General features: G+C 47.6%; 1 protein-coding gene across 1 annotated transcript in view; it reads right to left on the bottom strand.

Moving 5' to 3' along the window:
• Positions 1-1,733: 1,733 nt before the first annotated feature.
• MERTK (MER proto-oncogene, tyrosine kinase) overlaps positions 1,734-14,484 on the bottom strand; it is a 140,833-nt gene continuing 128,082 nt past the window's right edge. Inside the window, exons 18-19 of the mRNA XM_006156649.2 lie at positions 14,074-14,210; positions 1,734-2,864 (exon numbers count right to left, since the gene is read on the bottom strand). Of these exons, the coding sequence (XP_006156711.1) occupies positions 2,354-2,864; positions 14,074-14,210 (648 nt within the window). The 3' untranslated portion in view covers positions 1,734-2,353. The remainder of the gene's footprint in view (positions 2,865-14,073; positions 14,211-14,484) is intronic.

Here is a 14,484-nt window from a genome sequence, read left to right as displayed (position 1 = left end):
CGTGCCCAAGATCCCGAGGACCACGGGGCCAGCAGGTAGCATGGTGGTTAAGGCACTGGACGAGACTTAGCACTGGATCCCTTGACCCCTTCTCTTATCTCCTCCCAGTTCACGATGCTCGCATCTCCTAGTAGCCAGCGTTCTCCTAGATCGGTGGCAGGCTCAGCACATGCAAACCTCAGCACAATCTCCTTTGTAGTTTTTGCCTTTTTCCGGAAAATAGGCTCAGTCTGTCCACCACCGCCACTCTGCTTCCTGTCATAACGCCGCTGTCCCTGAGCACACAGAGAACCCTGCCCTTTTCTACTATGTCACTTTATGAGGTCGGTGCTTGTCACACAGCAGGTCCGGCGGTTTTTAGGCACGTCAAGCCGTGCAGGCCTGCTCTCTGCACAGAAAGAGCACTTTCTTGTCTTAACATCGTGTATTAGGTATAATTTAACCGCCTCTTGCTTTAGGATCAGCTAGAAGGATTTTGATTTCCAAACATCCAGGATCAAGCGTTGCAGATACTGGTGGTAACAGGCATTTGGGCTAGATACAGCTCCTAAGCTGAAGCAGGGCATATTCACGGGAACTTTTTTTTTTTTTTTAAAATAAATCTCTCCATTTCTAAAAAAAATAAATAAAGACTGTTGATGGCTCACATCTAGAGAGTGGTGGACCTGGATTTAGAATACCTAACTCTGACTGGTTCGAAACATAGGAGCTGGGGATCAACTCCAGAGCCTCTCAGCCATTTGTCCCCCCAACCCTGACCTTTTATTTAATAAACATGTATCGGGTTATCGGAAACGTCTTGACACATTTTTGCAAAGAAAAATAATGTCATGACTTTTCCGACAACCCAATACATAGCATTGACTGTATGCCGCACCAGTACTCATTTAATCCTTGTAACAACTCTACCAGGCCAGCAAGATGTGACCTTCAATGTGCAGACCCCCCTCACGGCACCCCCCCAATCCCCGGACCCAGCACAGGCCACTCTTCTAAGCTCCCTCTAGCTTGAGACTTCTACTATTCTGTCTAGGCCCTAGGGAAGCCACTCACAGCTTATGGCCTACAGACTGTCACCTCAGCCTGGGTGGTAGAACCACCACCTCAGGCAAAAATGGAACGTCTGCTTTTTCTCCTTGAGCCTAGCATGCAGTGCCTTCCTCCAGTTCACTCCTTCTAGATATGTCGATTACCATGGCAGACATTGCTAATGGATCACAGAATTCTTTGTAACACAACCCAGACACAGCTTGCTTTCCAACCCTTAGCCTGGGGCCCCAAGCAGATTTATTCAGAGGTGGACATCATCGGAAGCCTGTCTAACATTCCTGGCCTGAGGACACCTCAGGGTGACATGGCCAGAGCAGAGCCCCAGCACAAACAGATATAGGTGCTGTCCATGGGAAGGCCCACATGGAAGGGCTGAAGAGCTGGAATCTGAGAGGCCGTGTGTACCTGATGAGAATCACTGCATATGCTGCTGAGAGACACGGTCTCTGCTGACACAGATCCTGAAAGAAGAACCAAGTCAGAAGAGGAAAAGCAACTGTTGGGTTTGGGGCCGTCATATGTAAACTGTGCAATAAAGCAAAAGATAGTTTTTTAAAAAAATTAAGTAACACCAAAAATGGTCAGAGCAATTGCACTGAGGGCGGGCTTTAAGGGGATCTCTTTATGAAGACACAGAGGCTGCGGGTGACCTTGTCTTTCGGAGTCTCAAGTAAATCAACACATTCTTCCTCATTCGTATTTTATTAGGAAGTCATGTCAGAAAATGAAGCAGTTATAAAACTTTAAATATCGAATGAATCATTCTATCACATACAAGACTCACGCAGGAATGTCAGATTTTGCAGGCAGATCAGAAGTGAAGTCAAAGGCAGCATTTCATTCTACAAATCTTTTTACATTTAATAGTCACAAAAAAGAAGAGAACTTTAAAAAACAACTGTGACTCTGTACAAACGTTAATTTCAGAAACCACTAAAGCTTAAATTCTAAGATGTGCAAGATCAGTGACATGAAAATAAGTCATCTTTTATTAAAATATAATATTCTGTCTCTTTCCACCATATACACATATATTTTCCTCCTTAAATAAATATATATTATGCAATTTTAATGATGACTTACTTGACAACATTCACCTGGTGCTTTGGGTTCATGGAGTTTACTTGGTGAGGAAAACAAATACCAGAAACACAGGCTGAATTGGGTTCTCCTAAAGCAGGAGAATTCATTGGGTCGTCGGAAAAGTCACGACCCACTTTTACATAGAAAAACATACAAAAATATGTCATGGCTTTCCCAACGACCTAGCACTTGGTTTTGGAATGTCCCCTCTCTGCGTTCCTCACATCAGAACTTCAGAGTCTTCTGAGATGTCGTCGGCAAACAACAGTTCGTCCTGCGATGGGCTCTCCAAGGGTAGGGTGCTAGCATGGGACCAGGACACCCCATTCCTACCAAGTCTGTCCTCCAGTAGAACACCATTTCCAGCTGTGACCGCGGCGGACGGGGCAGAAGCCAGATCGTCCCACTCCTCGCTGCCTCCGTTCAGGATGTACCTCTCTTCGTGAGGCCTGTTCTCGTGCACTTCTGCCGTGACCACGCTGATGGCAGCGCCGGGCGTGCAAGAAGCAATTATAGAGTCTGGATCGATGTTCATGTCCAAACGCGCAAGGGCAGGGCCCTCGGCCAGGCCCTCGCAGTCCTCCAGCAACTGCGTGTTGATGTAAATGACATCCGCTTTGTCTTGAACAGCAGGCAGACTTTCTAAGAGCTTTTCTAGCTGCAGCCTCAACACAGAAAAGGTGGGTCGGTCCAGGGGGTCGGACCTCCAGCACGAGTACATTATTTCATACCTAAAATTTAAAAAGAAAGAGGCGAATGACCTCCTGGGCCAGCGCTCAGGTTCCTTAGTGCAATTTACCTCTTTGCTTTCACCGAGTCTCTAATTTTCTCACATGTTAATCAGCATTCATCCCTTCATTTTATTTTATTTTACTTTATTTTGCTATAACATGTGTGTGCTCACCAGACACAGAGAGAAAAGGGAGAGAAAAGTGAGAAAGTATCCCAGGGGGGAAGGCCGCACTGCAATTCCTTCTCCTCCATTCTCCTCTCAGAATTTTTTGGGGCACGCACATACATGCACTTCACATGTTTTTCAAGCTGTCATGTCTGGGACTTGAACAGCACAGTTGGCCATGTAGAATCCAGCTGCCTGAACCACCATGTCACTGGCTGGCCTTCTACTTGTTTTTTTTTTGTTTGTTTGTTTTTTTTTAGGTTTTTGCCATAGGGTGCTTGTGCTTGCTGAGAGACAGAAAGAAGGAAAGCAAGAAATCACTCCCTAGTGGGGATGTAATCCCTTCTCCTCCATTCTCTTAACATTTTGGGTATGCAGGCACACGTGCCTAAAGTGATTTTCAAGCCTCAGGGTTCAGGACTCGAACCGTGGTCTGCCATGTGGAAGTCCAACACCTTAAATACTATGCCACCTGCTGGCCCCCTGCACTTGGCTTTTCAATAGCCAGAGGGTGTGTGTGCTCACCAGAGTCAGAGAGAGGGAGGGAGAGAAAACACTTGTCAGTGGAGTGTAGTCATACCACAATCCCTTCTCCTCCATTTCCCCATCTGTTGAGACCCTAGGCACACATGTACAAATACCCAGAGAGGTCAGGATTTGAACTCTGGTTGGATAGGATCTGGCTCCCTTTAACCATTAGGCTATGGAACTGGCCCTGTTCTATTTTTTTAATGGAAATTACTGAACACTGTCTTTTTTGAGGGGATAGCCTAATACGCATTCAATTTTTATAAATATTCTATGGATATTTGACAAGAGAGTGCTTCTGTTTCCAGGAAAAGAGGTCACACGTGGCAAATATACCAACCTTTGCAAATAAGGATTATTTAAGATCCTTCTCTTTATATAGGAGTTGGCATACTATGGCCCATGGGCCAAATCCGGCCCACCGTCTGCTTTGTAAATAAAGTTTGATTGAAATACAGCCACACCTATTTGTTTACATGCTGTATGTGACTGCTCTTATCATAATAGCAGTGCTGAACAGGGCTACAAAGGCCCCTCAAAGCCAAGAATATTCACTATTTGGCTCTTTGCAAAAAAATTTTGCTGACCTCTGTGCTGTTTACCATTCAACTGGGTTGTTATGAGGAGAGCTGTTAGCGCCCTCAGGCTTAAGCCAAGAAGTCTGGGAGAAGCGGAGGGCTGGGGGAGGTGAGTGGTGTCCGGCACTCCATCTAATCCTGAAAGCTCTGTCACTGTCACTTTGTAACAAAAATGAGAGCGGGCTCTGGGATGTCACAGAACCTGCCGTGGCCATGTGGGGAGCAGAGGTGGTGGGGGATCTAGATACAGATTGGACAACCCCTAACCCAAGTGCTCCCGAGGACCCCTTTTGCTGTGGTCTAGAAGAGACAACTCTCTTCCTGTGGCTTTGCATCTGCAGGGTCCAATATAAGAGTTACGACAGAGGGACATTTAAAGGAGCGCAACAAAAGAGAGTGACAATGAGGGATTATTAGGCTGAGATGAAAAGCGAGTTATACCATCATTTCATTTTGATTCTTTCCTGGTTTAAGGAAAAGAATATGGAGACCAGCAGTTGGCATAATGGCCATGTTGCTGGACTCTCATGTAGTAGACCGCAGTTTGAGTCCCAGACCCGGTGGCTTAAATTCATGCTGGGCTCGTGTGCGTGCATGCCCAAGATCCCGAGAAGAGAATGGAGGAGAAGAGATTGTGGCGTGGCCATCCCCCTAGGGGTGATTTCTCACTTTCTGTCTCTCTCTATCTCTTTCTGGCGAGCACATGTGCCCTATAGCAAAAACCTCTCAAAAAAAAAAGAAAAAAAAAAAGTGGCCAGCAGGTGGTGTTAAGGTGCTGGATCCCACATGGCTGACTACATGACTGAGTCCTGGTCCTGGACACTTGAAAAACACACTGGGCACACGTGCATGTGTGCCCAAGATCCCAAGAGGAGAATGGAAGAGAAGGAACTGCAAGTAGCCATCTCCTCTCAGGGATGATTTCTCACTTTCCTCCAGTGAGCACATGCACTCTATGGCAAAAATCTTAAACAATAAAAGAAGAAAAAGAACAAAGAGGAGGAGGAGGAGGAGAAATAATTGGATATTTATGTCACTGCATAAGAAGTGACCCAAATCTTGGGACTGTAGATGGTGTAATAGCTATGTCACTGGACTTCCACATAGTCAACTGTGGTTCAAGTCCCAGACCTGGCAGCTTGAAACTCATGTTGGGTGGATGTTCACATGTGCCCAAAATCCCAAGAGGAGAACGGAGGAGAAGGGATTGCAATGTGGCCATCCCCCTTGGGGGGTGATTTCTCGCTTTCTGTCTTTCTGGCGAGCACACATGCGCTATAGCAAAAATCTCTCTCTGAAAAAAAGAAATGACCCAAATCTAAACCATGACCATGCCGTAGATTACTGGTATCTCATGAGCAGAAACATGCAGTTTGCATATTCACATTGAATTACCTACTTGGCTAAGGTGGTACTGCACACACGCCTACATGGCAGCCACGCAGACCTGGGGTATCTTTTCATCTGTGTACATTTTCCGCCGGTGTCAACACGCGTGCCGGCCTCCAGCAGGAGATGCACGCTGCCGTGCGTGTGAAGTGGCCACAGAGTCCACGGGCGTCTACAACGTCCAGCACATTTCCCTGCCTCGTAGTCCGGGTCCCACCTCGGGTGTAGGAGCTCTTCCCACACCCCCTGTCTCACCTCTGGTAGCAGGTCACCTACGTTAGGCAAGCGATTTCTATTTTTGAGGTTTCCACGGTCCAAATCAATTTGCATGACTCTGTTTTCCATAGGGCCTGGATTGTTTGCAGTCTAGGATGAGCTTTGAGAAATTCCGTCTTGAGGGACATAATCTGCTTTTCATTCGTTCATGGGGTGGGGCTGGGCTATTTAATTCACTTTCATTTATTCTATGTCTTAGGAGGAAGGCATTTAAATAATCGATCTTTTTATTCATATGGAATAGTTGCGATGTCACTTTGATATCATGTTGAAATTTATTTTTCTTTTACATCCAATTCTTTATGAAGTATATAAAAATAAAAATATGACTTTTAAAGACACAGTGAGCATGTATACTGTCTAACTACTCCCACAAAAGGAGAATTTCACAGTGGTGGGTGGACCAAGGGGATTAACAAGAAGCACCACACCTGGTAACTGGAAGCCTATGAAGTCTGGTGATTTAAATTTTATGGATGGGGGCCAGCAGGTGGCATGGCTCCACATGGCCAACTGCAATTCAAGTCCTGGACCTGGCAGCTTGCTTTCTCACTCCCCTCCCCCTTTCTCTCTCTCTCTCTCACTCTGTCCCTCTCTGGTCAAATTAAAATAAAATAAAGTTAAATAAAATAATTCTTAAAAAAAAAAAAGAAAAAATGGGGTCAGCAGGTGGCACAGTTGTTAAGGGTGCTGGACTCCCACAGGGCCGACCGCGGTTCGAGTACCGGACTTGGTGGCTTGCTTTCTCTCTCTCTCTCTCACTCTGTCCCTCTCTGGTCAAATTAAAATAAAATAAAGTTAAATAAAATAATTCTTTTAAAAAATATTGGTGGAAAGAGGTTTGGCAATTGCCTTTGTAAATGGTTTTGTGTATTTGTTGAGATTTTATAAAAGATGTAGGCATACAGGTTCCCAGGGGCTGAGGGGAAGGAGAACGGGGAGTGGGTTAGTGGGTGGAGTTTCAGTTTTATGATAGAGTTCCAGAGGTGGATGGTAGTGACGGTTACAGCACAATGGGAATGTACTTAGCACCACTGAACTGCACACAGAGTGACTACGATGGTAAATTGTATGTTATGTGTATTTCACCATAATTTAAATAAATGCAATTGTGAATTTATACAATTTGTAAATGTATGGACTGGGGCCAACAGATGGCATAATGGCTATGTCACTGGACTCCAACATGGTCGACGCAGTTTGAGTCCCAGACCTGGAGGCTTCAAACTCACACTGGGTGTGTGTGTGTGTGTGTGCATGCCCAAAATCCTGAGAGGAGAATGGAGAAGGAATTGTGGTGTGGTCATTCTCCACCCATCCCCACCTGGGGTGTGATTCCTCGCCTCTGTCTCTGTGTCTCCAGCAAGTGCGCATGACCTATTGCAAACATTTCTCTAGAAAGTATATATGATAAATAAACACATGTAGGATTTACCCTGATTTCCGAGCACCTGCTCAGTTCCGGGCTCTGGGGCTGGCTGAGTGCAGTACCCCCACGTCTGCTCAGAGAGCGTTGCTGCGTGTTAGCTGTGCACGTCTCTCCTGGGCTAAGCCAGGGTCTGGTCCTAGCTATGCCCTCTGTGACTCCCATTTCTCTCTAGGCCTGGGCTGACTCGGGTGGGAGTGAAGGGACAGATCATTGAGCAGAGAAGGGTTTCTGAGAGGGGGCAGGGGGTGTGAGCTGAGGTGTTTGGAGCAGAGGAGCTTCAAGCAGGAGTCATGGTGGGCTCTGCAGCTGCTAGGATTCAGGTGTTGGATTTCAAGATGAATGAAAGCACTGGCACGGTTGGGGGTGGGTCAGGGGTAGGGCACAAGGGCAGTGCTGTGCTGGTGCCAGTGTGGGGAGGGTGCCGGGAGCCCTGGAGAGGAGCTTGATTCTGGGTGGCTCATGTAAATAGAACGCTCTTAGCAAGTGTCAGCGTGCATGGGTCCGATGTGCCCAAACCATTTATTCCTCACGCAGCTCCATGAAGGAGGAGATGCAGAACCACTCAGGGACAGGCAGCAGAGGCTTGCAGAGGGCAGGGACCAATGGAAGTCACACTAACAGTCAGGGCCCTGACATCAGGGCTCCTGCTCATCCACTACCTCTACCCACTTTGCTAAGCAAATTAAGTGTGGAGCGTTCATAGGAAATAAGTAAGCCTGCTCGCTTCACAGAGGGCCCAAGATAAAGTCCCCAAGATAAGCTTTTACAACACAAATAAATGCTCAGGACCCCTCTGGCGCCACCTCCGGTTGATAGAGGTCCTACATCCCAGAGAAATGACCAGGAATCTGGACACCTGGAGAGCTTGCAGAGTTTTCCTTATCCTCCCCTACATTAAGGCTTTAAAAAGGGACCTTCCCTTCCTGCCTCGTGGCACGAACAGACTCAGGTCTCGGACTGGGCCCAGGTATGCCAGTCCTGTCTCACCCTGACCATTCTTACCAGAGCCCTCACAAACCCAGCTTTTGCTTGCATTTCTGCCTCTGGTAAATTCTTTCACCACTCACGCTGTGGCCCCTCTGCACCAATGCATTAATTGCTGACCTTCCCTTAATGTTTCCTGTCCACTGTGTGAAATACTTCTCTTTTTTTTTTTTTTTTTGGGGGGTTTTTTTTTTTCGTGAGCACGTGCGCTCACCAGACAGACAGAGAGACAGAGAGATAGAAAGCGAGAAATCAGTCCCCAGAGAGGATGGCCACTCCGCAATCCCTTCTCTTCCATTCTCCTCTAGGGATTTTGGGCACGCACGCACATGCGCCCAGCGAGAGTTTAAGCCAACGGGTCTGGGACTCGAACCGCGGTCGACTACATGGGAGTCCAGCGACATAGCCATTACGCTAACTGCTCGTCCCAATACTTCTCATTTTTTATTCCATTCATTTAGTTCTTCTGTCAGACGGAGAAAGGCAGAGGCAGAGGCAGAGATAGGCACCTCTCACGTGGTCCTCATGCCATGATCCACCCCCAGTCTCAGCTGTCCTGGATCCTGGGCACACAAGCAACTGGCGAGCCCATGAGGTCCCAATATGTGAATCCAGGGCCCTTCTGGTGTGAGTCCAGTTGCACAACCACTGTGTCATTCTGGCTGGCCCTTCAAGTGAAATACTTACATAGGCCTTAGCCTGTTCATTGAGCAAAACCACCCCATCACACAGGAACTATTATCCTCATCTCACAGATGAGGAACTTGAGAAGGCTGCTGTTTTGTCCCAGGATGAGGATGAAGCTGCAACCAAGTCAAGCAGTGTCTGGCACCACAGCCCGTGTTTTTGACCACTCAGCTGCCCTGCCTGGCATGGGCCAGGTCCTGACGGGTTTGGGTTTTATTCTATGGGCAATGGGAAATCACAGAATGATTATGTTCAGAAACATTCCATGATCAGATTATAATTTTAGAAAGGTCACTTTGGAAGCCACCTCAAGGATGGCAATCGAAGAATGTGACAGGACCAGAAAGAAGAGTTAAAGGGCCTGCAGGATTCTGTAGGAAATGATGCTGGTCCTGACATGCTCACTCACTCATTTACACTAAATGTAAATGTTCCTTAAATGTCCTCTTTTCCCTCTGAAGTTCGGGTAGTTTTAATCTAAGAAATAGAATAACAGGAAAATAAAAGGCATATAAATTTATTTAACATATACATGTGTACACAGAGGCAGGATGAGGAACTAAAATAGGGGCCAGATGGCTAAGACATAAATACCCTCTTCCCAGTGGGGAGAGAACCTGGGGTCCTATAACAGTTTTAGAGGGATAGTGTTACATGGCCGTAGGGAAATGAGTGGGCCCTGTGCTCAGACAAGGCTTAGTAAATGATTCTCTTTGGGAACTGAGTGGGCCTGCAGGACAGAGAGCAGTTCAGAATAAAATCTGTCCAGGGGTGGTGACATTTCTCAATCTTCCACCCTGTAATATGAGTTTAGTTAATGAAAATTCAGGGAAGGGGCCAAAGGTCATTGTTTTCTTCTGTGGTTAACAAAATTTCAGTAAGCACATCAAAAGCAATTGTGTTCCTCTTTGGTGAATCAGTCTTTAGGTAGGTAAGAGAATGTCTCCTTGGGCCAGCAGGTGGAGTGGTGGTTAAGGCGCTGGACTCCCACATGGCCGGCTGTGGTTTAAGTCCTGGACTTGCCAGCTTGCTCTCTCTCTGGTGAGCAGATGACCCGAGGACCATCAAGCCCTGGGATTCTGTGGTTTGATGGTAATAGCAATGGCAGTGCAATGGAGGGGGATCCCGAAAGACAGTGGCTCTGGCCAGTGGGATCCAGTGGGACAAAGAACAAGGTGGTTCCTAAGTGTCGCCCTGGAGGGTGAGGGAGACGAGTGCCGGGAGCCATGGTGGCCACTGATGAGGAGTGTCCTGAGGAGGACCACGATGAGCTCCGCTGGGAAATGCCCCGTACAAGTGGACAGGTGCATCACAGACAGCGGCTCTGGGTGGTGGGAGCAGGGCCTCAGCCTGGCCATTCAGAGCAGGAGCTGACACCGAGGGGAGAGGCTGCTCTCAGGGCGGGAGGACCGAAAGGCATGAGGGCACTCTGATCTACACCGTCATAGCTCTCAAGGTTGACTCTTCTGTTTTTCTTAAGAATTATTCAATTTTGGGGACCAGCAGGTGGCGTGGTGGTTAGGGCGCTGGACACTACCACATGGCTGACCATGGTTTGAATCTTGGACCTGGTGGCTTTCATTCTCCCTCTTTCTGTGTGTGTCTCTGGTCAAATTAAAATAAATGAATGAATAAATAAAATTAAATACATAATTCTTAAAAAAAGAATTATTTAATTTTATTTATTATTATTATTTTTAAAAACTTTGCTATAGGGCATGTGTGCTCACCAGAGAGAGACATAGAAAGAGGGAGAGGGAGGAAAAATGAGAAAGCAAGTGACCAGGTCTTGGACTCGAACTGCAGTTGGCCACGTGGGAGTCCAGCACCTTTAACTACCATGCCACCTACCGGCCGCAAGAGTTGACTTTATTTTTTTTATTTCATTTTTTTTTAAGAGAGATTTTTGCTATAGGGCGTGTGCACTTGCCAAAGAGATAGAGAGACAGAGAGTGACAAATTACCCCCACGGGCGAGGGCCATGACACATTCTCTTCTCCAGTCTCCTCTCAGGATTTTGGGCATGCGTGCACATGTGCCCAGCATGAGTTTCAAACTGCAGTCCAATACATGGGAGTCCAGCAATGTAACCATTATGCCATCTGCAGGTCTCAAGAGCTGACTTTTTAAAAACAAGTGAATTCATTTCAACTCTTTCTGATGGCAAGCCTAGATGAAAAGCTTGGAATCGGAGTAGCTGCCCTTACCTACAGGGTTCCAAGAACCCAGTGGACGCCTGAAACTGCAGATAGCACTGACCCCTACCGGTCTGCTTCTTTAAACTGAGATGGCTACTACATGACTCATGGGTCCACTGGACAAAGGGTAATTCAGGCAGGACATGGGACTATCACGGGAGGAGGCGTGAGATTTCCTCACACTCTTCGGAATGACGTGCTTATAAATGATTTATTTCTGGAATTTTCCATTTAATATTCCCCCCCCCCCAATTGACCATGGGTAACTGAAACTGTAGAAAGCAAAACCTGTGATACGGGGAGACTACTGTTTTCATTATTTTAAAAAACAGCTGCCCCAGAATGGACGCACGGAGGCCTGCATGGGGATGCTGATGCTTGCCACCTCCAGCAGCAAGAGATGGAGAAGGTGGCCTGGCCCACCAGCGGCTGGCCACAGCTGCCTCCGCTCCCCCGGCCAGGGAGCCAGCAGGAACATGGGGACCGCAGGTCTGTCTGCTTCCGCCTGACTCCCCAGCCACCGTGTGTGCTGACTCTACAACTCTGCCCCCGAAATAACCTCAGAGAAACCCAACTCAGCATTCCCTTGTTCGGGCTCACTGTGAAACATGAAAACCACAATGTGACACAGCTTAGACCTTGCTAAGACCCAGCATAACCACTGTAGACACCAACTTCTCGTGGCACACAGGGAAGGCTAAGAAAACTGCAGCCGTCAGTACTGCTCTTGTCAATACTGTTTGAATGAAATGCTTCCTTGTTTTCAGAAGTTAACATAGCACTAACATGACCCCTTTAAAAAACACCGTAAAACCCTAGAGCTAATCTAATTAGGATGTCACGATGCCTTTCAAGGACTGACAGTGTTTGTTTCTGTTCTTAATGTTCTACATCTACAACCACAATACCAACCACCACCACCACCGAGCTGGGTGAGGCTCTGATCAACAGTTTCCCTCTGTTTGGCCGAGGGGAGACCTGGGAGGCTTGTGTGAGAATGACCTGGACGCTCTCTCCCATGTGAAGCAGCGGGGCCAGAGTGTGTGTGTGTGTGTGTGTGTGTGTGTGTGTGTGGTGGGGGAGGAGTCTCTGCACCTGCTCACCTGAACTAGTACTCTGGCAGGCCGTCCTGGAATTGCTCCTTTAAAAAACACCGTAAAACCCTAGAGCTAATCTAATTAGGATGTCACGATGCCTTTCAAGGACTGACAGTGTTTGTTTCTGTTCTTAATGTTCTACATCTACAACCACAATACCAACCACCACCACCACCGAGCTGGGTGAGGCTCTGATCAACAGTTTCCCTCTGTTTGGCCGAGGGGAGACCTGGGAGGCTTGTGTGAGAATGACCTGGACGCTCTCTCCCATGTGAAGCAGCGGGGCCAGAGTGTGTGTGTGTGTGTGTGTGTGTGTGTGTGTGTGTGTGGTGGGGGAGGAGTCTCTGCACCTGCTCACCTGAACTAGTACTCTGGCAGGCCGTCCTGGAATTGCTAACTACGGTGAGAATGTCCCTCTCCCATGGCCCTTATTACACAGGGAGGAGACGCACCGTTAGGTTCAAATAACCAAGCTACACAAGATTATTTTGAAAAGGTCAACAAGGTGCTTGGGGGAGATCAATTTGTAATGATGTTGTTAATAATTGGCGCCATCTGGGGCCAGCAGGTGGTATGGTGGTTAAGGGCGCTGGACTCCCACAAGGCTGACTGCGGTTCAAGTCCTGACCCTGGCGGCCTGCTTTCTCACTTTCCCTCTCTCTCTGTCCCTCTCTGGTCAAATAAAAATAAACAAACAAACAAATAAATAAAGTTAAATAAAATAATTCTTAAAAAAAATAAATCATTGACACCATCATGTGCACACCTGTTTTGCATGCCTCTTATGGGCTGAGCTTTGTGGATACCCTCTTTGTTTAACCTTTGCGACACCTTTGAAGAACACATGGCTACGCGTTGTTTGTGGGTGATAACAGGAGGTACAGAGAGGTTAGGTCAGGTGTCACTACTACACCTGTGGCTAGCTAAGAGGCAGAGCCTGGCTTGCCTGACCCCAAGGTCTGGACCTTTTCCCCAACTGCCTGGCTTATGTACAAAGAGGGGCCTGTTGGGACAGCATGTGCACACCGTGGTCCCGCATGCACTAGGGTGTGGAGCCTCCATACCTGGCTAAGCGCATGGGCTTCCAGGGAATTTTAAACCACATCTTTCAAGGTGGCCAGCCGGTGGTGTGGTGGTTAAAGTGGCTGGATCCCACATGGCTAATTGCGTGGTCTGAGTCTCAGACCTGGCATTGAAAAACACGCCTGGCACATGTGTGTGCATGCCCAAAATCCTGAGTGGAGAATGGAGTTAAGAAGGGATTGCAATGTGGCCTTTCCTTTCTGGTAGGTGTTTTCTCACTCCTTTCCCACTCCCTACTCCCTGTCTCTTTCCAGTGAGTGCACATGCTGAAAACAAATATTAAAAAAAAAAAAAAAAACCCACACCTTCCTGGGTCTCCTTTGTATCAAAACCATCGCAGTTCTTGGCACCACATTGTCAGAATGTCCCCCAAGCAAGTCTGATGACTCCCAAAGTCACTGGCATAGATTTCTCAGTGTCCTAGGGTAGGAGATTCCTGACTGTGTGTTTGACAAGGTGTACATGAGAAAAGGCTAACTGGACTGAAGAGGGTAGGAGTTACTCAGGTACCTAACACACCATCAATGGTGCTTAAGAAATTTTAAGACGTGTTTTAGGTGGTCTTGATAGCACCCATCAATCGAGGCTGAAGCCTTTTGGGTGAGTAAGCCAATTGGGCTGACTAGAAATGTCACACGCCATCACTCACAGGAATGGCTCCTGTCCTGGGGTGTTTGCAAGTGCCTACCCTCTGCACATTGTAACCCTCCCCCAGGGCTGTTTCCCCAGGTCTTTGCAGACCCACATGGCTGCCCCACACAGAGCACATGGTGACATGGAGACGCTCACTCACAGTTCATCCAGGCAGTCCTCGGGCTGCTTCAGCCTGTGTCCGTGGAGGAGATAGTCATACATCTCATGGTTCTGGACTCCGGGGTAGGGCGTCATTCCCCGGGTCGCTATTTCCCACATGGTCACGCCAAATGCCCACTGGGGACAAAGCAACAGTGAGTTAGGATGCAAGTCGCTCCACAAGGCTGAATGGACTTTTTCACTGGGAAAGGTCATTTCCTTAAAGCCCGTATGATCGTGCACAAAGCCAGCAATTATGTGTGAGACTCGCTGCTTTCCCAACACGGCAATACGTGGGGTGGCAGTGTCACAGTCCCCATTTTTATGAAAGCTGTTCTGGGAAGTTTGGCCAAAGGCAGCCTAGTCATACACTGAAACTGTAAATGTTCTACTCCACTCTGGGTAAGGTATT

Source organism: Tupaia chinensis, unplaced genomic scaffold (assembly GCF_000334495.1).
Source record: "Tupaia chinensis unplaced genomic scaffold, TupChi_1.0 Scaffold000511_1, whole genome shotgun sequence".
Classification (NCBI taxonomy): domain Eukaryota; kingdom Metazoa; phylum Chordata; class Mammalia; order Scandentia; family Tupaiidae; genus Tupaia; species Tupaia belangeri.
Note: the sequence above shows the minus strand (reverse complement) of the source record. Positions and strands in the feature narration are given on the sequence as shown.